General features: G+C 47.6%; 1 protein-coding gene across 1 annotated transcript in view; it reads left to right on the top strand.

The window, feature by feature from the left end:
- The window catches only part of LOC134396269 (uncharacterized), a 298,553-nt gene that overhangs the window by 17,919 nt on the left and 253,398 nt on the right, over positions 1-27,236 (top strand). Inside the window, 1 exon segment of the mRNA XM_063122689.1 lies at positions 25,467-27,224. Coding sequence (XP_062978759.1) covers positions 25,467-27,224 — 1,758 coding nt within the window.

The raw sequence follows: 27,236 nt of genomic DNA, 5'->3' as shown, positions 1-27,236 counted from the left end.
GGGGCAAGCAAAAGAGTACATGATTGTGGAGCTAGTGGTTCGTCTACTGGTGGCAGGGAGTTCCCAAGACCACATTCAAGAAAACTCAGCCCAAAGCTGCAGGAAGGGTTGAAACTGAAGTCTCTGGGGAAAGTTAGGTGTTACCTTGGTGTAGAGGTAGAAAAGTTTCCAAAGGAAATTACCTAAAAAGCCAGAAGCAGAAAGTTTTAAATTGCTGAAAGTTTGCAAGTTGGAAGATTGCAAAGTAATTCAACGCCCCAAAGCACAAAGTTTTTCAACATTGCTTGGAAGAAGAAGAAAAGAAAAGCTTACATATAAATAAGTCTCTGGGAAATGTAAAACACAGAGAAATGTACACAATGTTGGGATTGTTGTAAACATGTAAAGTTGATTTCTTACAGGTGAAATGTAATGAAATGTAAATTGTATTTTTTCTGTAGTTAAAAATGAAAGGGTGTTGGGGTTAGGTTTTTACCCACAGAAGGAAAAGGACTCTAAAGAGTTAAAAAGATGTCCTTGGCCAGATTGTCTCTGCCAGGAGAAGTCCAGTATGAAGCAGATTCTTCCCTGGCCTACGTGCGGTACGAGATGTACAAGATGAAGAGACTATTGGTTAATTGGGCCAAGGAGAAAAGTGTATTTAAGAAGTCCATGTTGTATGGCTTCTTACTGCTGGAACTTACTGCTGGAACTTACTGCTGGAACTTACTGCTGACATTATCAGACTGCTGATGTTATACTGCTACGTTGTGTTGCTGTACTGTTGGTGAAAGGACTGTATATATGACCATTTATTCTGTAAGTAATTTAGTGTCAGTAAAGCTTCTTACTGACCAAAGACCGTGAGTGCTTCTTTTTGTTCCTAAATTCAAGCTGAAACCATTTCCAGACTCTACGCTGCTGCTATTTGCACTCTGCTATATATTTTTGGGTAAGCAATTACCCCGATAGGTTATGCGCCCAGAGAAAGTCTGGAAGGCATAATTTTTGGTTGCTGGAAAGCTTGAGAGCAAAGGAACGCTGGAGGGAAAGACGGAGTCGAGCTCAGGCAGTTCATCGAGCTCAGACGGGTCTGTATCCAGTGTGAGTCGCGCTCCAGCCCAGCCGGTGAGGATGGCCCAGGTTCAGATGGCATCCAGTATTCCGGTGGAACGGCTGAATGAGAGAAATTACTTAACGTGGTCATTCAAGATGGAAATGTTTTTGAAGCGGGACAGATGTTGGAACGTCGTGAGTGTCCCGAGGCCGGTTGGTCAGACTGCTCAAGAAGCACAAGTGTGGAAAGAGCAGAATGAAAGGGCCAAATCAAACATTGTCTTGAGTATGGAGGACTCGCAAATTGTCCATATCAACAGAGATGAGACGGCAAGAGACAGCTGGAATGCGCTGAGACAGATTTATGTGCGTGCGTCGGCAAGCACACGGCTGAGCCTCACCAGAGAGCTGTATCGGTTAAAGTTGGAGGAGGCTGGAAGTTTGGCAAATCATCTCCAACAGGTGAGATCTCTATTTGTCTAGTTGCAGGAGGTCGGAATCGTTTTTACGGAAGAGCATAAGTGCTACCTGATTTTGGGGTCGTTGCCTCAAAGCTGGGACGTTCTGACAACCAGTCTGGAAAGTATGAAGACTGATGAACTCACTCTTCATTACTTGACGGGTCGTTTGCTCCAAGAAGAGAAACGGCGTCTTTCCAGGAAGGAGGAAAACTGCCAGGAAAGGGTTAAGCAGTCAGCCCTTGGCAGCGGAGAAAGAATGCAGAAAGATAAGAGTTTCCAAGGCAACAGTGTGGAGAGAGCCGCAGTTGCAGTAAGAAAGTGTTATTTTTGTAAACAGCCGGGCCATATCAAACGCTTCTGTAAAAAAAGGAAGAAGGGAGTTACACAGGCTGGAGAGGAGAAGGAATGCTCGAATGCATTTGTCTCAGCCACAGTGAGGTGTAACGAGGCCCAAGAGGTTTGGCTGATTGATTCTGCGTCGTCCAGAACAATTTCTAATAATCCAGAGGCGTTTCGGAAGTTGGAACCAAGCAAGGTGAAGTCAATCACGCTTGCAGATGGACGAACGTCGAGGGTGGAAGGAATTGGCTGTTGCTACGTTCCATGTCTGCAAAAGGAGTGTGAACAGGTTCTGTATGTTCCAGATTTAGATTTTTGTCTCCTTTCTGTCAGCGCTCTAACGTCTGAAGGATACGTTGTTACGTTTCAGAAGGATGAGTGCCAAGTGATTAAGGATGGACAAAAAGTGGCACTGGGACATGTTAAAAATGGACTGTTCTACATGGGTGCAGGTAAAGAAAGGGTGTCACAAACTGGTAACGTGCCAGACCATAAAAATTGTGTTCATGAGTTGCACAGGCGTTTAGGTCATGCAAGTTTTAAAGTGTTAAGTCACATGCCTCAAGTGTGTACAGGGTTAAGCTTGCGAAACTGTAAAAATTTCTTGGATTGTTCAATCTGTCATCAGACCAAATCCCGGGTGCAGAACATCTGCAGGAAAAGTGACAGGGTGTCACAAAAGCCTTTTGAATTGGTGTTTATTGACTTGGTAGGGCCATTCACGCCTACACAAGGGGGATCCAGTTACGTGCTTGTAATTCTGGATGATTACACACGCTTTAGTTGGTGTTATTTACTGAAGCGAAAATCAGAAGCTTTTGAAACATTTAGGGATTGGAAAACTTGGGCGGAAAAGTTCTTTAACAAGCCCATTATTTCTGTGCAGTCGGACCGTGGGGGTGAGTTTGTTTCTGGAGGGTTCTGTGAGTGGTTTAAGAAAACAGGAATCACACACAGGTTAATAGATCCCCAAACTCCTTTTCAAAATGGGTCAGTTGAGAGAAGAATTGGAGTACTTCAAATGAAGAAAGATTCTCTCATGGCTGATGCAAACGCTGAGCAAGATTTGTGGGGAGAAGCATTTTTAACCGCAAACTATCTGTGTAATAGAACCTGGAGCAGGGTTACAGGCAGTTCGCCTTACTGTTTACTTTTTGGTTCAAAGCCAGATTTGTCTCACTTGAGAACATGGGGGTCTTGGGCATACGTGCATATCCCAAAGTCCAAAAGGTCTAAAGGTGAAACCAAGTCTGTGAAATTACGTTTTGTGGGTTATTCTGGCATGCAATCCAAATCTTGGCGTTTTTCCCTAAGTCATGGGAAGGTGGTTGTTTCTAGGTCTGCTACTTTTCAGGAGGCAGGTTGGGACAGGATACAAGGTTCCCAAGTTCTGTTAGAAACCGTGAACAACCAGGAAAAAACAGTAACTCAGGGGTTAACTTCTCAGAGCCCTCACATCTCTGAGAAAAGTGTTTCCACTCCCAAAAGCAGAAGGGAGGAGGGAAATGAAAGGGAGGAAGAAATTTCCAGTGTACCTCGTCGTTCACAAAGAAAAAACAAAGGAATTCCACCTTTAAAGTTTTCAGATGAATTCAGTGTTTGTTATGTGAAGTCTGAACCTGAGAGTTACAGTGGTGTGTTAAAATTGCCTGAACAAGAGCAAGAAAAGTGTTTTCAGGCAGCGAAAACTGAAAGGGGGTGTTTTCAAACACACGTGTCTGTATGCAAAGGGGCAAGCAAAAGAGTACATGATTGTGGAGCTAGTGGTTCGTCTACTGGTGGCAGGGAGTTCCCAAGACCACATTCAAGAAAACTCAGCCCAAAGCTGCAGGAAGGGTTGAAACTGAAGTCTCTGGGGAAAGTTAGGTGTTACCTTGGTGTAGAGGTAGAAAAGTTTCCAAAGGAAATTACCTAAAAAGCCAGAAGCAGAAAGTTTTAAATTGCTGAAAGTTTGCAAGTTGGAAGATTGCAAAGTAATTCAACGCCCCAAAGCACAAAGTTTTTCAACATTGCTTGGAAGAAGAAGAAAAGAAAAGCTTACATATAAATAAGTCTCTGGGAAATGTAAAACACAGAGAAATGTACACAATGTTGGGATTGTTGTAAACATGTAAAGTTGATTTCTTACAGGTGAAATGTAATGAAATGTAAATTGTATTTTTTCTGTAGTTAAAAATGAAAGGGTGTTGGGGTTAGGTTTTTACCCACAGAAGGAAAAGGACTCTAAAGAGTTAAAAAGATGTCCTTGGCCAGATTGTCTCTGCCAGGAGAAGTCCAGTATGAAGCAGATTCTTCCCTGGCCTACGTGCGGTACGAGATGTACAAGATGAAGAGACTATTGGTTAATTGGGCCAAGGAGAAAAGTGTATTTAAGAAGTCCATGTTGTATGGCTTCTTACTGCTGGAACTTACTGCTGGAACTTACTGCTGGAACTTACTGCTGACATTATCAGACTGCTGATGTTATACTGCTACGTTGTGTTGCTGTACTGTTGGTGAAAGGACTGTATATATATGACCATTTATTCTGTAAGTAATTTAGTGTCAGTAAAGCTTCTTACTGACCAAAGACCGTGAGTGCTTCTTTTTGTTCCTAAATTCAAGCTGAAACCATTTCCAGACTCTACGCTGCTGCTATTTGCACTCTGCTATATATTTTTGGGTAAGCAATTACCCCGATAAGGAGATCGTTACCTTGTCGTGGTGCTGGAGCTTGAGCACCTCAAGGATGCCATGAGCTTAACCGTGAAGGGACACCCAAGACGGGAAGGTCATGGTAGAGAGGTCAGACTAAATACGATGCCTGGGGAAGGTAATGGCAACCCACCCCAGTATTCTTGCCATGAAAACTAAATGGTCGTTACAGGAGACTGGAACGCTAAGGTGGGCAGTCAAATGACATCTGGAATTACAGGTAAGCATGGTCTAGGAGAACAAAATGAAGTGGGACATAGGCTGATAGAATTCTGCCAGGACAACTCACTGTGCATAACAAACACTCTCTTCCAACAACCAAAAAGACAGCTTTATACATGGACTTCACCAGATGGTCGACACCGAAATCAGATTGACTACATCCTTTGCAGCCAAAGGTGGCGGACATCTATACAGACAGTAAAAACAAGACCTGGAGCTGACTGTAGTTCAGATCATGAACTTCTTATTGCACAATTTAGAATCAAACTAAAGAGAATAGGGAAGACCCACAGATCAGTTAGATAAGAGCTCACTAATATTCCTAATGAATATGCAGTGGAAGTGAAGAACAGATTTAAGGGACTAGATTTAGTAGACAGGGTCCCGGAAGAACTATGGACAGAAGTTCGCAACATTGTCCAAGAGGTGGCAACAAAAAAGTCCCAAAGAAAAAGAAAACCAAGAAGGCAAGATGGCTGTCTGCTGAGACACTGGAAGTAGCCCAAGAAAGAAGGAAAGCAAAAGGCAACAGTGATAGGGGGAGATATGCCCAATTAAATGCAAATTTCCAGAGGTTAGCCAGAAGAGATAAGGAATTATTTTTAAACAAGCAATGTGCGGAAGTGGAAGAAGACAATAGAATAGGAAGGACAAGAGACCTCTTCCAGAAAATTAGAAACATCGGAGGTAAATTCCAGGCAAAAATGGGTATGATCAAAAACAAAGATGGCAAGGACCTAACAGAAACAGAAGAGATCAAGAAAAGGTGGCAAGAATATACGGAAGATCTGTATAGGAAGGATAATAATCTCGGGAATAGCTCAGACAGTGTGGTCAGTGAGTTAGAGCCAGACATCCTGAAGAGTGAGGTTGAATGAGCCTTAAGAAGCATTGCTAATAACAAGGCAGCAGGAGATGACGGTATCCCAGCTGAACTGTTTAAAATATTGCAAGATGATGCTGTCAAGGTGATGCATGCCATATGCCAGCAAATTTGGAAAACACAAGAATGGCCATCAGACTAGAAAAAATCAACTTATATCCGCAAACCAAAAAAGGGAAACACTAAAGAATGTTCCAACTATCGGGCAGTGGCACTTATTTCACATGCCAGCAAGGTAATGCTCAAGATCCTGCAAGGTAGACTCCAGCAATTCATGGAGCGAGAATTGCCAGATGTACAAGCTGGGTTTAGAAAAGGCAGAGGAACTAGAGACCAAATTGCCAATATCCGCTGGATAATGGAGAAAGCCAGGGAGTTCCAGAAAAACATCTATTTCTGTTTTATTGACTATTCTAAAGCCTTTGACTGTGTGGATCATAACAAACTGTGGCAAGTTCTTGGTGGTATGGGGATACCAAGTCATCTTGTCTGCCTCCTGAGGAATCTGTATAACAAACAAGTAGCAACGGTAAGAACAGACCACGGAACAACGGACTGGTTTAAGATTGGGAAAGGAGTACGGCAGGGTTGTATACTCTCACCTTATCTATTCAACTTGTATGCAGAACACATCATGCGACGTGCTGGGCTTGACGAAACCAAGGCTGGAGTTAAAATCGCAGGAAGAAACATTAACAATCTCAGATATGCAGATGACACCACTTTGATGGCTGAAAGCGAGGAGGAGCTGAGGAGCCTTATGACAAAGGTGAAAGAAGAAAGTGCAAAAGCCGGGTTGCAGTTAAACCTCAAAAAAACCAAGATTATGGCAACCAGCTTGATAGATAACTGGCAAATAGAGGGAGAAAACGTGGAGGCAGTGACAGACTTTGTATTTCTGGGTGCAAAGATTCCTGCAGACGCTGACTGCAGCCAGGAAATCAGAAGACTTTTACTTCTTGGGAGGAGAGCAATGACAAATCTTGATAAAATAGTTAAGAGCAGAGACACCACACTGACAACAAAGGTCCGCATAGTTAAAGCAATGGTATTCCCCGTAGTAACCTATGGCTGCGAGAGCTGGACCATAAGGAAAGCTGAGCGAAGGAAGAGAGACGCTTTTGAACTGTGGTGTTGGAGGAAAATTCTGAGAGTGCCTTGGACTGCAAGAAGATCAAACCAGTCCATACTCCAGGAAATAAAGCCAGACGGCTCACTTGAGGGAATGGTATTAAAGGCAAAACTGAAGTACTTTGGCCACATAATGAGAAGACAGGATACCCTGGAGAAGAGGCTGATGCTAGGGAAAGTGGAAGGCAAAAGGAAGAGGGGCCGACCAAGGGCAAGATGGATGGATGATATTCTGGAGGTGACAGACTTGACCTTGGGGGAGCTAGGGGTGGCAACGGCCGACAGAAAGCTCTGGCGTGGGCTGGTCCATGAAGTCACAAAGAGTCGGAAACGACTGAACGAATAAACAACAAACCACTTTACTTAGCCAACCTGCAATATTCCAGGAAAGAAGACTTATTTGTGATATGTTACAGTGGCAATTTTTTTGTCAAACTGATGCAGACCCCCCTTGCAGGAAGCTCTGAGTTGTTATAGTCACTCTGGGACAAGTAGATGAAGTTACTCCCCCTATAAGTGACTGATGCTCCTTTGCAATTTCCTCAGCTCCTAATGATGGCCTCGAGTCCTCCTTCAGCTCTTCAATCAATTCCATCTCTGTCATGATCTTGCTCCAGCCGGCCAGAGGCAGCGCCTCGGCCGCACTTTGCGTCACACAGAGGAGCCACCCTGTTTTGAAGAACACCAGCTGACCAGCAACCAACAGCAATTTCTAAAATAAAAAAAAAACACTTTAAATCAATTTTTAAATAATTTTTAATATGTGCCTGGGGAGCTCTGGGGAATATGGGGGTGCCTGCATAACTGTGGTCACGGGTAGGGGGAGGTATGGTGCTGGGGGAGGAACAGGCCAGATGAGGAGAAGAGGGGACAGATTCCTTACAGCTACCCCCTCTTCTAGTCCTTCCCCCAACCAGATGGTTCCTGGCGGCCTTCTCAGCTTGCTCTCGGGTCTGGTGGTGCTGCTGCTGAATGCCAGGTCAGTCCAAAACAAAATCTCTCTCATCCATGATCTGATTGTGGAGGAGGGGGCTGACCTGGTGTGCATCACTGAGACCTGGGTGGGGGAACTGGGAGGGGTTGCTCTCACCCAGCTCTGCCCTCCTGGGTACTCGGTGCAGCACCAGCACAGACTCGAGGGCCGGGGAGGGGAGGTTGCCGTGGTCTATAGGAATACAATCTCCCTCTCTAGGCTTCCTGTTCAGTCGAGTGCTGATCTTGAGTGTTTGTACTGTGTGTTGGGTACTCGAGACAGATTAGGGATTCTGCTGGTGTACCGTCCACCCCGCTGCCCCACAGTCTCCCTGCCTGAGCTGACGGAGGTTGTCTCGGACCTGGTGTTGAGAACCCCCAGGATGGTGGTTCTGGGGGATCTCAACTTCCATGCTGAGGCTGCTGTATCCGGAGCGGCTCAGGACTTCATGGCTGCCATGACAACCATGGGGCTGTCTCAACATGTCATCAGCCCAACACATGCAAAGGGGCACACGCTTGATCTGGTTTTCTCGACTGGACAGGAGGATGGTGATCTGGAAGTGGGAGAACTAACATCTACCCCCTTGTCATGGTCGGATCACTTCCTATTGAGGTTTAGACTTTTGGCGGCCTTTCCCCTCTGCAAGGGTGGTGGGCCTATTAAAATGGTCCGCCCCCAGAGGCTAATGGACTCCGATGGATTCCAGAGGGCTCTGGGGGATTTTCCTGCTGATATGGCCGGTGCTCCTGTCGAAGCCCAGGTCACTCTGTGGAATGCAGAGATGACTCGGGTGGTTGACACGATCGCGCCCAAGCGTCCTCTCCCTCTGAGCAGAGCCCGGTCAGCTCCTTGGTATACACCTGAGCTGAGGGCAATGAAGCAAGAGGGCAGACGGCTAGAACGCAGGTGGAGGAAAACTCGTGCTGAGTCTGATCGAACACGGGCTAGAGCTCACTATCGAGCCTACTCTGTGGCGGTGAGGGTGGCAAAGAGAAAGTTCTTTTCCACCAGCATTGCGTCTTCTCAGTGTTGTCTGGCAGAGCTTTTCCGAGTGGTTCGTGGCCTGTTACACTCTGGGCCAGAGCGAGAGATGGTACCCTCGGTAGCACGCTGTGACGAGTTTGCACGGCACTTTGAAGATAAAGTTGCTCAGAATTGTCATGAATTGGACACCACACTTAATGCAGCACCACTAGTAGAGGCGTTCAGAGCGCCGTCCAGTTCAGTTTTATTGGATGAGTTTCAGTTAGTGAGGCCCGAGGATGTGGACAAGGTGCTTGGCCAAGTCCGGTCGACCACCTGTGTGCTTAACCCTTGCCCCTCGTGGCTCATTACATCAAATAAGGAGGGGATCGCCGGCTGGGTCCAGGAGGTTGTAAATGCCTCCTTGAGAAAGGGAGTGGTGTGGGCCTCTTTAAAAGAGACGGCAATTAGACCACTCCTGAAGAAGCCTAATCTGGACCCAGAGGATGTTAACAACTACAGGCCGGTGGCTAATATCCCTTTCCTGGGCAAGGTGCTTGAGCGGGTGGTTGCAGGACAACTCCAGGCACTCTTGAATGAAACGGATTATCTAGATCCATTTCAATCGGGTTTCAGGCCTGGCTTTGGAATGGAAACTGCCTTGGTCGCCCTGTGGGATGACCTCTGTCGGGAGAGAGACAGGGGGAGTGCGACCCTGTTGGTTCTCCTGGACCTCTCAGCGGCCTTCGATACCATCGACCATAGTATCCTTCTGGATAGGTCGTCTGAGCTGGGAGTTGGAGGTACTGCGTTGCAGTGGTTCCGCTCCTACTCGGATGGCCGATTCCAGAAGGTGTTGCTGGGGGATTATTGCTCTGTGCCGTGGCTCCTAAGCCATGGGGTTCCGAAGGGCTCTATCTTATCCCCTATGCTGTTTAACATATACATGAAGCCGCTGGGGGAGGTTATCCGGAGATGTGGACTGAGGTGTCATCAATATGCGGATGATACCCAGCTCTACCTTTCCTTTTCATCAAACCCAGGTGAGGCAGTGACTGTTCTGAACCAGTGCCTGGGCACGGTAATGGACTGGATGAGGGCTAACAAACTGAGACTCAATCCAGACAAGACGGAGGTACTGTTAGCGGGTGGTTCATCTGTCCGGCGAGGTGATGTTTGCCCTGTCCTGGACGGGGTTGCACTCTCCCTAAAGGATCGGGTCCATAGTTTGGGGGTGCTCTTCGATCCAGAACTGTCACTTGAGGCACAGGTGAACTCAGTGGCAAAGAGCACCTTTTATCAGCTTAGGCTGATATACCAACTGCACCCTTATCTGGACAGAGATAGCCTAGCTACAGTTATCCATGCTCTGATAACCTCTCGCTTGGATTACTGCAATGCGTTATACGTGGGGCTGCCTTTGAAAACGGTCCGGAAGCTTCAACTGGGACAAAACAGGGCAGCCTGTATATTAACAGGGACTGGCCGGCGAGATCACATTACGCCAGTCCTTTTCCAGCTTCATTGGCTGCCAGTCCAGGTCCGGGCCCGATTCAAAGTGCTGGTATTGACATTTAAAGCCCTAAACGGTTTGGGGTCAGGTTATTTGAAGGAACACCTCCTCCCATATGTACCTACCCGGATCTTAAGATCATCTACAGGGGCCCTTCTCCGTGAGCCCCTGCCAAAGGAAGTGAGGCAGGTGGCTACTAGGAGGAGGGCTTTCTCCACTGTGGCACCCCGGTTCTGGAACGAGCTCCCCAGAGAGGTCCGCCTGGCGCCTACACTGTACTCCTTTCGTCGCCAGCTGAAGACCTTTTTATTCACTCAGTATTTTAACACTTAATTTTAACTTAAATTTAAATTTTACGTTTTAACTCTGTATTTTAATCTTATATCAATTTTGCTGTGTGGTTTTATCCTGGTTGTGCTTTTTATACTGTATTTCGTAATTGTGTTTTTAACCTGTTGGGTGTTTTATTGTGGTTTTAATTTTTGTGAACCGCCCAGAGAGCTTCGGCTATTGGGCGGTATAAAAATGTAATAAATAAATAAATAAATAAATAAACATTAGTTTTCACTGGTCCCATCACCTTTATGAGGGGCTATACAGGTTCAGCAGGCCTTTCCGGAGATCCTAGTTCCTCTTCTTCCAAATGTCGCATATCAGCCCATATTGGAGATTTTAGTCTGCTGGGACTTGCAGTGATCTCTTTGGCCACTGGGTCATGTTGCACAAGTTTATCATCCTGGCGAGTAAATTCTACTATACCCAGACCTCTCTGTGAACCTTTCTCCCCTCCATTGGAGCCATTTCCAACTCCCCTCCCACTGATCGTTTTTCTGGTGGAGTAGGGCACGGTCCTCTACTGACCCGGGTGCTTCTCTCTTAGCCAACGGGCTTGCACATTCTGCTTGTCTGATTATAAAATGTTCTCTCAAAGACGTCGGACGCCTCAGGATATCTTCCTGTGCTTCTAGGTCCAACGCACAGAAAGAGTCCGAAAGGGCGATCTCCTCATTAGTCTGGGGTTCATCATCCTAATAGCATCTGTGCCACTGATCCCATGCTGTTTTTTGATCAGCTTGGCCTTTAAGAGTAGGAGCCGTCACTGGATCTGTGGAGTTACTCAAGTTTTTTGAGTTGTCGGCCTGCTTCTTTCCACAGTGCTCCGGGTGTTTTATATCATATCCTCTTGAGTCCAGCAGTGCTTCTTGGTTTTCAAGAGACTCCCTTATACTGCTATAAATAGGACTTTCATTACTATCCGAGAACTCACTCTCTAGCGCTGACTTGGCGCCTTTGTCGCTTATGGCTGGTGGCAGCTCCGTGGCGGAGCCATGGGATGCATTGGGAGAGAAACTCTGGTTCATCATCAGACCTCTTACTTCCTGGAGGGCCGAAGGTTTTCCTGCCTTGAGCCTGAGATGGAGGCCGTCCCGCTCTCAAAGCAGGGGTCCAGGTGTGGAAGAAGAGGCCGCCATGAGAAGAAGTTGCCGTGTGTGTTGTATTCCTCATGGCTAGCGGCTCCGTGGGTCCAGAATCTTCCTGTACCCTGAAAAGGCCTCAGCTAACATTAGGGTGACCCTATGAGAAGGAGTACAAGGCTCCTGTGTCTTTAACAGTTGCATAGAAAAGGGAATTTCAGCAGGTGCCATTTGTATATATGGAGAACCTGGTGAAATTCCCTCTTCATCACAGCAGTTAAAGCTGCAGGAGCTATACTAGAGTGACCAGATTTAAATGAGGGCAAAACTCCTGCAGCTTTAACTGTTGGGATGAAGAACGAATTTCACCACGTTCTCCATATATACAAATGACACCTGCTGCAATTCCCTTTTCTATGCAACTGCTAAAGATACAGGAGCCCTGTCCTCCTTTTCTCAGGGTCACCCTACTTGACCTCTCTCTTTTTAGAGCATCTATTCGTGTTTAGAGTTCTGAAGGGCACCAGGTTGGGGAACGCTGTTCTGCAGCAAGGGCAGGCAGGACGGAGGGAGGGAGGGCTCCCATGGCTGCTTTGCACACTCAAAGGGGAAACGGCTGTGGATCCCGCGAAGCCCCCAGGAGCAGATGGGGGGCGATGCTGCTGGGGGGAGAAAAGACTCCCGTGGAAAAAAACCCCTTCCCAGGTCCGTGTCTCTCCCAGGAGCCTCTGCGGCTCTCTAGTGCTGCCTCCATGCAAGGGTTAAAGAGGAGGAGAGGGGGCTGAGTCCTAGAGGCAAGGCTGGATGAGGCCCCTCCCTTCCCTCCCCACACTTCCTCCCCCCCCCATTGCAAAGGAGCCTGGGATTCCCCCCCTGCTCCTGCGAGCTTCGTGTGTCCTTCGTCTGCAGCCTCTTTTCCCCTGCAAAGGAGCCGGTGAGTGCAGATTGCAAGGGGGGGGTCCCAGGGGGGAGGGGGCAGAGGAAGGAGCCCCCCAGGACAGGGGGTAGGTGGGAAGAGAGAGGGAGCCCCGAGCCCCTCCCCAGGGGACTGATCCACTTGGGGCACCTCCAGAAGACCCCCCTGCCTTGCACCTCCTTCCCTCCCCATAACTAGGGGATCGCAGAAGGGAAGGCTGGAGAAAGGGGGGTCTGGGAGGGACACAAGAGGAAAGGTCCCGGGTGGGGAGGAGGAATGTCCCACCTGTGGGCAAAAGGCTGCCCTGGTGTCCTGTTTGCATTGCATTTTTGGTTTGGTTTCTTCTCCCTGATTTAAACCTAGTGATTAAGCAAAATTAACGAGTCACTTTGGCCACGAGGCCTTCGAAATAAATCCTGGGGCGCTTTTGTTGATTAAAAAGGGAGCCTGCTGCTGGTTTTAGTACATCCCTCTTTGATGTGTTAAGTGAGCCCGATCTTCACATCCTGAGAGTGGGGAGAAATCGGTGTTACTCTGGTGCAATTTTGGGGTTCAAGTGCTGGTTGCAGAGAAGGCATAGAAAGGGAGCCCTGGGACGGATTGGGAGAGAAACTCTGGCTCACCAGCAGACCTCTTATTTCCTGGAGGGCCGAAGGTTTTCCTTTCTGGAGCCTGAGATGGACTCAGACCTGCTCTCAATGCAGGATCCTGAACTACAGGCCTCCATGAGAAGAAGTTTCAATGTGTGTTTGACTCCTCACGGCTAGAGGCTCCCTGAGTCCAGAATGTTCCTTATAACCTTTTCTTTTTTACATTTAAACTTTTTATTTCCCAACAGCACATAGACAAACATTACATATAATACATACAAACAAAGGTATACATATAAAAACTACAACTATACTAAAAACATTTAAGGGTGCGGTTAAAGTACATTTTTTGCCCTCTTCATGCCAAAAATGCCCATTAATTCTTTAATGACCATTTATATATCAATAATAAAATAAAATAATAATAGTAACAATAAAATCCGCGAACAAATACATCCTTTTTCTCTGCCTCTTTCAGATATTCTATCAAAGGTTTCCATTCCAACATAAACATAGCGGTTGACCTTATCTCATTATCACTGTAAGTTTTGGCATCTCTGCAAGATACAGAATGTTCCTTCTATCCTGATACGACTGAACGTAACTTCAGCTGCCAAAAACCATGAGACATAGTTTAGACTATACTGTTATGTGGTTGAAAGCTTTTCAAAGAACTGGGCATGTTTAGCCTGGAGGGGAGAAGATTGAAGGGAGACAGGATAGCGCTCTTCAAATACTTAAAAGGTTGTCACACAGAGGAGGGCCAGGATCTCTTCTCAATCCTCCCAGAGTGCAGGACACGGAATAACGGGCTCAAGTTAAAGGAAGCCAGATTCCAGCTGGACATCAGGAAAAACTTCCTGACTGTTAGAGCAGTACGACAATGGAATCAGTGACCTAGGGAGGTTGTGGGCTCTCCCACACTAGAGGCCTTCAAGAGGCAGCTGGACAACCATCTGTCAGGGATGCTTTAGGGTGGATTCCTGCATTGAGCAGGGGGTTGGACTCGATGGCCTTGTAGGCCCCTTCCAACTCTGCTATTCTATGATCATTGCATCTATCTACTTTGCTCCGGTGGAAGTTTAACTAGAGCTCAGAAGCAATTCAACTGCTGCTAGCTGGGCCTGGCACTCTTTACACATTGTTTTCTGACACGCCTTAGGAGGAGTTAAACTGCAGTGAGTTTCTCAGGGTGTACACATGTATTTCTTCGTAAATCATTGTGTTTCACATTTTGCTTCCGGATGTGACGTCCTTCTGCATTTACTTCCCTTATAAACCTTCTCTCCTCACCGGGAGCCCTGGAGAGCATGCTGTTTGTGGATTGGTGGAGCCAGGCCACCCCACCTGCTTAGTTGGGGGGATAAATTAGTCAGTTTCCAGTTCATGGTCTCTGTTCATTTGGGGAAGGGTCATGTTGTTCGGCGCCCTGAAGGGTTGTGAAGGGACCCCCGTGCCATCAGGTATTAGGTAGCCAGGATTTCTTGTCTCTCTTTGGGTCGCTCTGACTCTAAGGCTTGCCGTGATGTGGCTTTTATTGCTCTTTTAAAGTTGTTTAATTTCTGCTGTGGCCTTTTAGTTTCATTGTAACTTTTAGACTGTTTTCCCCCACACACCCTCCCCTGTCTCCTGTTAATTGTTCATACGCTCAGGGGCTTACTCTGATTTAATAAATTGCCTGAAGCCTTGGTGAAGTGTGGTTATTTTCAGGTGAACTGGCTCCAGTTCCAGTGTTTCACTGGGAACCGGTGGGAAGGGGACGGCTGGGTTGGGAACGTGAACCCAGGTCTACCTTGTGTGCCTCCTTCACAAGCTCCGTTTTCATTCCTATAGTGCATTCCCTGCCTCAAAGGAGAAATTGGCAGCCAAGGCAGGAGACTGTTTCGAGTCCTGGTGGGAGCAGAGATGGAGAAGAGCGTGAAGATGGAAGAGCAAAGCTTTGCAGGCCCTGAACCAGAAAACGTCTCCTGCAACATCCAGGAAGGGAGCCATGCAGAGCCCTGGGAAGGAAGAGTGCAGCAGGACCAGCCTGGGAGCAACACCTGCTCAGATGTAGAGTGCCAGAGCTTCAGGAGGTTCCGCTACCAGGAGGCTGAAGGGCCCCGAGGGGTTTGCAGCCGTCTCCACCACCTTTGCTGCCAGTGGCTGAAGCCAGAAAAGCACACGAAAGCTCAGATGCTGGACCTGGTGGTCCTGGAGAAGTTCCTGGCTGTCCTGCCCCCGGAGATGGAGAGCTGGGTCAGAGAGTGTGGAGCGGAGACCAGTTCCCAGGCGGTGGCCCTGGCAGAAGGCTTCCTCCTCAGCCAGGCAGAGGACCAAGAGCAGGTGAGAGCATTTCATCTTGATAACTAACAGGGACTGTGTTCTTAATACTTATCTCAACTTTATTTTACATGTCCTTTAAGGAAGGGATGCCCCAATTTCCAATGGTCCAACCCCCAAGTATAGTTGCTCTTCACGTGTAGAGCAGGCCCTCATTGGAGGATAGTTAAGCTAACACTGGATGGTTAAAATATGCAGTTCCCTACCAGAGGATGTAGTGACGGCCACCAATTTAGATGGTTTAAAATGGGGGTTAGACGAAATCCTGGAGGAGAAGGCTGTGAATGGCTACTAGTCCTGATGGCTATATCGTACCTTCAGGTGAAGAACTATAGTGGGGAGAGAATGCTGGACTAGATGGACCCTTGTTCTGATCCAGAATGGCTCTTCTTAGTTTCTTATTTATTTATTTATTTATTTATTACATTTTTATACCGCCCAATAGCCGAAGCTCTCTGGGCGGTTCACAAAAATTAAAATCATCATAAAACAACCAACAAGTTAAAAATACAAATACAAAATACAATATAAAAAGCACAACCAGGATAAAACCACGCAGCAAAATTGATATAAGGTTAAAATACAGAGTTAAAACAGTATAATTTAAATTTAAGTTAAAATTAAGTGTTAAAATACTGAGTGAATAAAAAGGTCTTCAGCTGGCGACGAAAGGAGTACAGTGTAGGCGCCAGGCGGACCTCTCTGGGGAGCTCATTCCACAACCGGGGTGCCACAGCGGAGAAAGCCCTCCTCCTAGTAGCCACCTGCCTCACTTCCTTTGGCAGGGGCTCACGGAGAAGGGCCCCTGTAGATGATCTTAAGGTCCGGGTAGGTACATATGGGAGGAGGCGTTCCTTCAAATAACCTGTCCCCAAACCGTTTAGGGCTTTAAATGTCAATACCAGCACTTTGAATCGGGCCCGGACCTGGACTGGTAGCCAATGAAGTTGTAAAAGGACTGGCGTAATGTGATCTCGCCAGCCAGTCCCTGTTAGTAAACGGGCTGCCCTGTTTTGTACCAGCTGAAGCTTCCGGACCGTTTTCAAAGGCAGCCCCACGTATAACGCATTGCAGTAATCCAAACGAGAGGTTATCAGAGCATGGATAACTGTAGCTAGGCTATCTCTGTCCAGATAAGGGCGCAGTTGGTATATCAGCCTAAGCTGATAAAAGGTGCTCTTTGCCACTGAGTTCACCTGTGCCTCAAGTGACAGTTCTGGATCGAAGAGCACCCCCAAACTACGGACCCGATCCTTTAGGGAGAGTGCAACCCCGTCCAGGACAGGGCAAACATCACCTCGCCGGACAGATGAACCACCCGCTAACAGTACCTCCGTCTTGTCTGGATTGAGTCTCAGTTTGTTAGCCCTCATCCAGTCCATTACCGTGCCCAGGCACTGGTTCAGAACAGTCACTGCCTCACCTGGGTTTGATGAAAAGGAAAGGTAGAGCTGGGTGTCATCCGCATATTGATGACACCTCAGTCCACATCTCCGGATAACCTCCCCCAGCGGCTTCATGTATATGTTAAACAGCATAGGGGATAAAATAGAGCCCTGCGGAACCCCATGGCTTAGGAGCCACGGCACAGAGCAATAATCCCCCAGCACCACCTTCTGGAATCGGCCATCCAAGTAGGAGCGGAACCACTGCAACGCAGTACCTACAACTCCCAGTTCAGACAACCTATCCAGAAGGATACCATGGTCGATGGTATCGAAGGCCGCTGAGAGGTCCAGGAGAACCAACAGGGTCGCACTCCCCCTGTCTCTCTCCCGACAGAGGTCATCCCACAGGGCGACCAAGGCAGTTTCCGTTCCAAAACCAGGCCTGAAACCCGATTGAAATGGATCTAGATAATCCGTTTCATTCAAGAGTGCCTGGAGTTGTCCTGCAACCACCCGCTCAAGCACCTTGCCCAGGAAAGGGATATTAGCCACCGGCCTGTAGTTGTTAACATCTTCCGGGTCCAGATTAGGCTTCTTCAGGAGTGGTCTAATTACCGCCTCTTTTAAAGAGGCCGGCACCACTCCCTCTCTCAAGGAGGCATTTACAACCTCCTGGACCCAGCCGGCGATCCCCTCCTTATTTGATGTAATGAGCCACGAGGGGCAAGGGTCAAGCACACAGGTGGTCGACCGGACTTGGCCAAGCACCTTGTCCACATCCTCGGGCCTCAATAACTGAAACTCATCCAATAAAACTGAGCAGGACGGCGTTCTGAATGCCTCTACTAGTGGTGCTGCATTAAGTGTGGTGTCCAATTCATGACGAATCTGAGCGACTTTATCTTCAAAGTGCCGTGCAAACTCGTCACAGCGTGCTACCGAGGGTTCAACTATCTCACGCCCTGGCCCAGAGTGTAACAGGCCACGAACCACTCGGAAAAGCTCCGCCGGATGACACCGAGAAGACGCAATGCTGGTGGAAAAGAACTGCCTCTTTGCCACCCTCACCGCCACAGAGTAGGCTCAATAGTGAGCTCTAGCCCATGTTCGATCAGACCCAGCACGAGTTTTCCTCCACCTGCGTTCTAGCCGTCTCCCCTCTTGCTTCATCGCCCTCAGCTCAGATGTATACCAAGGAGCTGACCGGGCTCTGCTCAGAGGGAGAGGACGCTTGGGCGCGATCGTGTCAACCGCCCGAGTCATCTCTGCATTCCACAGAGCGACCTGGGATTCGACAGGAGCACCGGCCATATCAGCAGGAAAATCCCCCAGAGCCCTCTGGAATCCATCGGAGTCCATTAGCCTCCGGGGGCGGACCATTTTAATAGGCCCCTCACCCTTGCAGAGGGGAAAGGCCGCCGAGAGTCTAAACCTCAGTAGGAAGTGATCCGACCATGACAAGGGGGTAGATGTTAGTTCCCCCACTTCCAGATCACCATCCTCCTGTCCAGTCGAGAAAACCAGATCAAGTGTGTGTCCCTTTGCATGTGTTGGGCCGATGACATGTTGAGACAGCCCCATGGTTGTCATGGCAGCCATGAAGTCCTGAGCCGCTCCGGATACAGCAGCCTCGGCATGGAAGTTGAGATCCCCCAGAACCACCATCCTGGGGGTTCTCAACACCAGGTCCGAGACAACCTCCGTCAGCTCAGGCAGGGAGACTGTTGGGCAGCGGGGTGGACGGTACACCAGCAGAATCCCTAATCTGTCTCGAGTACCCAACACACAGTACAAACACTCCAGACCAGCACTCGACTGAACAGGAAGCCTAGAGAGGGAGATTGTATTCCTATAGACCACGGCAACCCCCCCTCCCCGGCCCTCGAGTCTGTGCTGGTGCTGCACCGAGTACCCAGGAGGGCAGAGCTGGGTGAGAGCAACCCCACCCAGTTCCCCCACCCAGGTCTCAGTGATGCATACCAGGTCAGCCCCCTCATCCACAATCAAATCATGGATGAGGGAGATTTTATTCTGGACTGACCTGGCGTTCAGCAGCAGCACCACCAGACCAGAGAGCAAGCTGATATGGCCGCCAGGAACTATCCGGTTGGGGTAGGAACCAGAAGAGGGAATAGCTGTAAGGAATCTATCCCCTCTTCTCCTCATCTGGCCTGTTCCTCCCCTAGCACCATACCTCCCCCTACCCGTGACCACAGTTATGTGGGCATCCCCGTATCCCCCAGAGCTCCCCAGGCACATATTAAAAAGTAATTAAAATGTATTTTACAATTTGCTGCTGGTTGGCTGGTTGGAGATCTTGCAGGTACAGTAGTATGGTATCTCCTAAGTGCGCCGCCAAGTGCGGCGCCAAGTGCGCACACTGCGCGTCGCCGAGGCGCGCGCCGAGGCGCAGCCTCTGGCAGGCTGCAGATGTACCTGTTAGGGAGAGGTGGAGCACTCAGTCAGCTGACGCCCAGCAGGTGAGGGGAGAGACTGCAGAGGGAAGCCCCAGCAGTCCCTGTTCTTCTTTCCCCCCCACCAGCCAAACACACCCCACCTTCCCAGCCTCTGGCAGGCTGCAGATGTACCTGTTAGGGAGAGGTGGAGCACTCAGTCAGCTGACGCCCAGCAGGTGAGGGGAGAGACTACAGAGGGAAGCCCCAGCAGTCCCTGTTCTTCTTTCCCCCCCACCAGCCAAACACACCCCACCTTCCCAGCCTCTGGCAGGCTGCAGATGTACCTGTTAGGGAGAGGTGGAGCACTCAGTCAGCTGACGCCCAGCAGGTGAGGGGAGAGACTGCAGAGGGAAGCCCCAGCAGTCCCTGTTCTTCTTTCCCCCCCACCAGCCAAACACACCCCACCTTCCCAGCCTCTGGCAGGCTGCAGATGTACCTGTTAGGGAGAGGTGGAGCACTCAGTCAGCTGACGCCCAGCAGGTGAGGGGAGAGACTGCAGAGGGAAGCCCCAGCAGTCCCTGTTCTTCTTTCCCCCCCACCAGCCAAACACACCCCTTATGACGAGAGAAGAAGTGAATGGGTTTGTGAAGTTCTGGGGAAGGAGGAGATCCTTCTTCAACTGGTGTCAGAGTCCTCCCAACAGAACAGGAATAGCATTTGTAGACACCAACCTCCCGTGTTTACAGTGGAAAATGCTGGATTTCAGGGAATGTCTGGGAGGTTCTGTCTTTCCTTCTGGCTGGTGTTCTAGCACTTTGCTTATAGAATCATAGAATAGCAGAGTTGGAAGGGGTCTACAAGGCCATTGAGTCCAACCCCCTGCTCAATGCAGGAATCCACCCTAAAGCATCCCTGACAGATGGTTGTCGAGAGACAGATGGCCTCTAGTGTGGGAAAGCTCACTACCTCGCCAAGCAACTGATTCCATTGTCATACTGCTCTAACAGTCAGGAAGTTTTTCCTGATGTGCAGCTGGAATCTGGCTTCCTTTAACTTGAGCCCGTTATTCCATGTCCTGCACTCTGGGAGGATCGAGAAGAGATCCTGGCCCTCCTCTGTGTGACAACCTTTTAATTTTTTGAAGAGTGCTCTCATGTCTCCCCTCAATCTTCTCTTCTCCAGGCTAACCATGCCCAGTTCTTTCGGTCTCTCCTCATAGGGCTTTGTTTCCAGGCCCCTGATCATCCTCTGAACATGCTCCAGCTTGTCTGCATCCTTCTTGAAGTGTGTTGCGCAGAATTGGGCAAAATACTCAAGATGTGGCATAGCCAGGGCCGCATAAAGGGGAACCAGTACCTCATGCGATTTGGAAGCTGTATTTCTTTTAAAGCAGCCCAAAATAGCATTTGCTTTTTTTGCAGCCACATCACACTGTTGGCTCATATTCAGCTTGTGATCTACAACAATTCCAATATTCTTCTTGTTCGTAGTATTGCTGAGTCAAGTATCCCCCCTCTTGTAAATGTTTCTATTTCCTAAATGTAGAACTTGGCATTTATCCCTCTTCAATTTCATTCAGCCCAGCACTCTAGCCCATCAAGATCTTCCAAGGTATTATCCATCCCACCCAATTTGGTGTCATCTGCTAACTTGAGAAGCGTTCCCTGTACCTCCTTCAACATTTAATAAAAATGTCATTAGGATTGTCAGTGGTGTGGAGAGTGAAAGGAGAAAAGATTTTAAGAGTCTTAAGATTACAGTTTTAATAAAAACTAGTAGATTAAGCAGGTTAACTTGAATTTGAAGTAACTAAGAACAGCTAAACAAAAATAAACATTTTGTTTTGTTACCTCAAACCACATGTCTGCTTGGCTTTATCACCTGCTCTACAGTTACTATCATAAACATCTTATATATTTATTTATATTTATTAATTTATATACTGCCCCATAGCTGAAGCTCTCTGTTCATAAAGGTTAAAAACAGTAAACATTAAAAAAAAAGTATACAAAATTTAAAACCATCAAAAACATAAAAACAGTATCCATTTAAAAACAGCAGTTCTGGGGGCTGTTAAAAACAAGCTTAGCGTTGTGAAATATTGTTAAATGCCTGGGAGAAAAGTCTTGACGTGGCGCCTGAAAGATAACAATGTTGGTGCCAGGCGAGCCTCATCAGGGAGATCATTCCACAATCGAGGGGACACCAGCGAAAAGGCCCTCTCCCTTGTTGTCATCCGCCGAGCTTCCCTCGGAGGAGGCACTCGGAGGAGGATCTTAGATGTTGAGCGCAGTGTACAGGTAGGTTCATGTTGGGAGAGGCGTTCCGTCAGGTATGGGGGTCCCATTCTATGAAGCAAGTGCAGCTGCTGTTAATAATAATTTTTTAAAAAACCACTTTGTTAATTTAAAAAACAAGTTGAGGGGCCATACTGAAGGTTTCAAGAAAGGTGTCTGGGAACACACAGGTGACCATGGGCATCCAATTGGCTTCTCCCAGTGTAAAGTAGGATCTCTCATTTTGATCTCTCATTTTATTTATTAATTACATTTATATCCCACCTTTTTCTCTCCCAAGGAACCCAAGGCGGCAGACAGAATCCCCCTCCTCTCCATGTTATCTTCACAACAACAACCCTGTATGGTTTGGAGAATGTGGATAGAGAGACATTTTTCTCCCTTTCTCAAAATACTAGAACCCAGTGGGGTCATCCCATGAAACTGATTGGTGGGAGACCCAGGACAAATAAAAGGAAGGACTTCTTCACACAGCACGTAATTAAATTATGGAACACACTACCACAAGATGAAGTGTTGGCTGCCAATCTGGATGGCTTCAAAAGGGGGTTGGATAAATGTCTGGAGGAGAAGGCTACCCATGGCTACTAGCCCAAATCTTGAGCTTGCATAGGAACGTGCAGTGAAAATCCAGTCCTGATGCCTATCCTCTATGGGTTTCTCCCAACTGAAAGAACCCCCTTAGCCTTCACAGCTCTACATGTTCTAGGTCAACAGATCCACCCATAGATCCACCATGCAATGTTGCAGTCCATCTCCAACACGCCCTGAATCTAGGCTGCAGCGCTTCCCGTCTTCTGCTGGATACTGGAGGGGTGTCTGGCATTCTGCTCAAGGCATTAGACCTGTTTGTAAAGCTACCATTCTGCCTGTCTTGTCTTCTGGGCTAGAAGGAGCAGGCAACACACCCAGCTCAACACCTGGGCAGGAGGGTGAGGGCTCTCCCCGATCCAGAAAGCGATTCTTGCAGAAGGTGTGATGAATTTGTTCTTGCCAAGGGTTTTATGAGTGGATCTATGGGTGGATCTGTTGACCTACAACCAGGATGATCAGAGGTCTGGAAACAAAGCCCTATGAAGAGAGACTGAAAGAACTGGGCATATTTAGCCTGGAGAAGAGGAGATTGAGGGGAGACATTGTAGCACTCTTCAAATACTTCAAAGGTTGTCACACAGATCTCTTCTCAATCCTCCCAGAGTGCAGGACATGGAATAACGGGCTCAAGTTAAAGGAAGCCAGATTCCAGCTGGACATCAGGAAAAGCTTCCTGACTGTTAGAGCAGTACGACAAAGGAATCAGTGACCTAGGGAGGTTGTGGGCTCTCCCACACTAGAGTCCTTCAAGGGGCAGCTGGACAACCATCTTTCAGGTATTCTTCAGGGTAGATTCCTGCATTGAGCAGGGGGTTGGCCTCTATGGACTTGTAGGCCCCTTCCAACTCTATGATTATATGTACACCAGTTTCTGGGGAACATGGGCATCATGGTGCTGTTGCACTCATGTCCTGCTTGTGCTCTTCTTACGTTCTTATGATCACAGGAGAAATGAATGGGTTTGTGGAGTTCTGGGGAAGGAGGGGAATAGCATTTGTAGATGCCAAACTGCTGTGTTTACAGTGGAAAATGCTGGATATCAGGGTTGAACTCTTAGTCCCCTGTCAAAGACACAAGTTCCTGTGCTGTGTGGCTTGGATGGTAGATCAACTTTAGAATGAGACCTAAAAGGTAAAGCGATTGGGAAACGCTGCCCTTGGCCTTGACCTGAGTCATTTCTTTCCTTCTCTAATCCCTCTTCTCTCCCTGGAATCTTCCCTCCTGCTCTAGTTCCAGGGGATGTTGGCCAGAGCACCCACAGATTTCCCTGAGGCAGAGAAGGCTCCACCGGGCGTCACACAGAGGCCGCTGGACGGGCGAATCTTGCAGGAGGGGGACGGAGGACCCTCCTCACTGGGTAAGGATTAGTGGATGTACTTCCCCATGGTCTCCCTCCCTCAATTACACCTGAAGTGCATGAGCTGCCTTAATGTTCTCCTTGAGCCTGATTTTGCTGGGGGAGATACTCAAAAAGGAAATGTTGTTTAGTAACATGGTTCGAGGTCTTACACACTTAACAACTAAGGTCCTCCTCCAGGCGCCTACTCAGAGGGAAAATCAGAAGACGACAACAAGGGAGAGGCCTTCTCCGTGGTGGCCCCCAACTGTGTAACAATCTCCCCAGTGTGGTTCATCTGCTGCCGACATTGTTATCTTTTCAGTGCCAGGTCAAGCAATATGTAATTAGCAATATGTAATTAATTAGCCTGGGTCTGTTTTTTTAGGGTCATAGTTTTAAAACTTGTTATAGTAGTTTTATATGTAAGTGTATATTGTATGTTTTCGCAGTATTAAATATTTGGATATTGTTTTTAAGTGCTTCGGCTATGGTATGGTAAACAAATGCAATAAATAAATAAACACTGAAAATAAGCAATGAAAAGGGGAATAGTTAAGAATGTTGACTTACCTTCTCACCTTCCCACCTTCCTCACAGTGAGCAAAACAACCTGCAGGGGAAGTGAACTGATCCTGGGGGGTCCTTCTGGGCCTCGTTCGCTTGGTGGTGGAGTGGAAGCGGTTTCTGCACAGCCTGGGCAGGTAGGGGAGTCCTGGGGGCCTCCGTCTCCTGCACATCTCTTTGGTCCTGGAAGAACCTGCCCCTTCAGCCTTTGCTCTTCTCCAAGATGGCTGCTAGGAAGGCCTTGAATGTCACTCACAAAGCTCTGGCATTCAGAAAGAGGACCTCACCATCCTTGTCTTCATGGATTGCTACATAATGCTTAAAGAGAACATCATTTCTTCTTCTTCTTTCAGGGTCTGGTGACCTTTGAGGAGGTGGCCGTGCATTTCTCGGAGGAGGAGTGGGCTCTGCTGGATCCAGGCCAGAGGACTCTGCACAAAGAAGTCATGGAGGAGAATCGTGGGATCCTGGCCTCTCTGGGTAAGGAATGGGATTCCTCTGGGTAAGGCTCCCTCTCTGCCTTCTTGCCAGATCCCGGAAGGTGGAATTTCAGCTCTTCTTTCTTTGTGTCAGTGCAGAATACAAATGTCATTGACTCTGAAGACCTGACAAAACATTGAGAAAAGCCCATTGACGGACTTGCTCTGTGGCAGAGATGGCTGCCAACCAATCTTACTTTCCTGCTACAACTACATCTGCATAATATTGAAGATGTTACAAATATTATCTTAATGGTCTCCATGGAGGAGAGGAGAGTTAAGCCTTTTTAGAAGACCGCTCTGGACAGCTTGCTTTTCATTTTAAGATATAACTAGACACTGAAAATAACCATTAGGGTTGAATTCCCACTTTCCAGTTCCCAGTTAAATGATCAGCTAGGAGAAAATGGCAGATTTTAAGTGCATTTTATTTTTACAGTATTTTATGTTGTTCATTTATTCTCTCAATTACTTTATATGAGTTATTCCATATATGTATGGCAGTCTAGTTCTCAGTTCTATTGATCATCGGGATATTTAATATGTTTAGAAGGATGTACCTCACCAAGGATTTTTTCTTTTTATCCTGTGAATCAAATCAGCAACCATTTGTTTTGTTCCAAGATTTCAAGATGATTTCTGTGTTAATACTTGCAGGGGATCACAGGGAGAGCAAGAAAAATGGCCTATACCAGGGAAGTAAAACTGAAACTGAAGAGAGGAGGGAAAAGGAATCCATTTCTTTTGAAGTATCAGATGTCTGTGAAACTCCAATACTAGAAGCACCAAGTAAAAAGAACATTCGTAAAAGGAAGAAACAGAGTAAAACTCAGAAGATTCATTCTAACAAATATCAAAGGTTTCAATGCTTAGTGTGTGAAAAACAATTCACTTTTAACTCACGATCTAACTTGCATAAAAGAATTCACACTGGGAAGAAGCCATATACATGTTTAGAGTGCGGGAAGACGTTTGCTCAGAGCACATACCTTAAGCAGCATCAAAGAATTCACACTGGGGAGAAGCCCTATAAATGTTTAGAGTGCGGGAAGAGGTTTGCCCGCAGCGCTAGCTTTTATCTGCATCAAAGAATTCACACTGGGGAGAAGCCCTATAAATGTTTAGAGTGTGGGAAGTGCTTTGCTCAGAGCACATACCTTAAGCTGCATCAAAGAATTCACACTGGGGAGAAGCCCTATAAATGTTTAGAGTGCGGGAAGAGCTTTGCTCAAAATGCAAGCTTTTATATGCATCAAAGAATTCACACTGGGGAGAAGCCCTATAAATGCTTTGAGTGCGGGAAGAGCTTTGTTCTGAGCTCACAACTTAAGCGGCATCAAGGAATTCACACTGGGGAGAAGCCCTATAAATGCTTAGAGTGCGGGATGACCTTTGCTCTGAGCTCACAACTTAAGCGGCATCAAGGAATTCACACTGGGGAGAAGCCCTATAAATGCTTAGAGTGCGGGAAGACCTTTGCTCTGAGCACACGTCTTAAGCGACATCAAGGAATTCACACTGGGGAGAAGCCCTATGAATGCTTAGAGTGCGGGACGACCTTTACTCGGAGCACAAACCTTAAGCAGCATCAAAGAATTCACACTGGGGAGAAGCCCTATAAATGCTTAGAATGCGGGAAGAACTTTGCTCGGAGCACACAGCTTAAGCATCATCAACCAATTCACACTGGGGAGAAGCCCAATAAATGCTTTGAGTGCGGGAAGACCTTTGCTCAGAGCACACAGCTTAAGCTTCATCAACGAATTCACACTGGGGAGAAGCCCTATAAATGCTTTGAGTGCGGGAAGACCTTTGTTCAGAGCACACACCTTAAGCGGCATCAAGTAATTCACACTGGAGAGAAGCCCTATAAATGCTTAGAATGCGGGAAGACCTTTGCTCGGGCCACACAGCTTAAACAACATCAAGGAATTCACACTGGGGAGGAGCCCTATAAATGCTTAGAATGCGGGAAGAGCTTTGCTCGGAGCACCCAGCTTAAGCAGCATCAAGGAATTCACACTGGGGAGGAGCCCTATAAATGCTTTGAATGCGGGAAGAGTTTTGCTCACAGCAGCAGCCTTAAGCTGCATCAAAGAATTCACACTGGGGAGAACCCCTATAAATGCATAGAGTGTGGGAAGACCTTTGCATACAGCAGCAGCTTTAAGCTGCATCTAGGAACTCACACTGGGGAGAAGCCCTATACATGCTTAGAATGTGGGAAGAGCTTTTTTTTGAGCTCACACCTTAAGCAGCATCAAAGAATTCACACTGGGGAGAAGCCCTATAAATGCTTAGAATGTGGCAAGAGCTTTGCTCACAGCACACCCCTTAAGAATCATCAAAGAATTCACACTGGGGAGAAGCCCTATAAATGTTTAGAGTGTGGGAAGACCTTTGCTCAGAGCACACAACTTAAGCTGCATCAAAGAATTCACACTGGGGAGAAGCCCTATAAATGCTTCGAATGTGGGAAGAGCTTTGCTCACAGCAGCAGCCTTAAGCAGCATCAAAGAATTCACACTGGGGAGAAGCCCTATAAATGCTTAAACTGTGGGAAAAACTTTGCTCAGAGCTCAAGCCTTAAGGGGCATCAACGAATTCACACTGAGGAGAAGCCCTATAAATGCTTTGAGTGTGGGAAGACCTTTGCTCGGAGCACACACCTTAAGCGGCATCAAGTAATTCACACTGGAGAGAAGTAGTATAAGTGCTC

This window comes from Elgaria multicarinata, chromosome 3, assembly GCF_023053635.1.
Source record: "Elgaria multicarinata webbii isolate HBS135686 ecotype San Diego chromosome 3, rElgMul1.1.pri, whole genome shotgun sequence".
Classification (NCBI taxonomy): Eukaryota; Metazoa; Chordata; class Lepidosauria; order Squamata; family Anguidae; genus Elgaria; species Elgaria multicarinata.
This window is presented reverse-complemented; position numbering and strand designations above follow the sequence as displayed.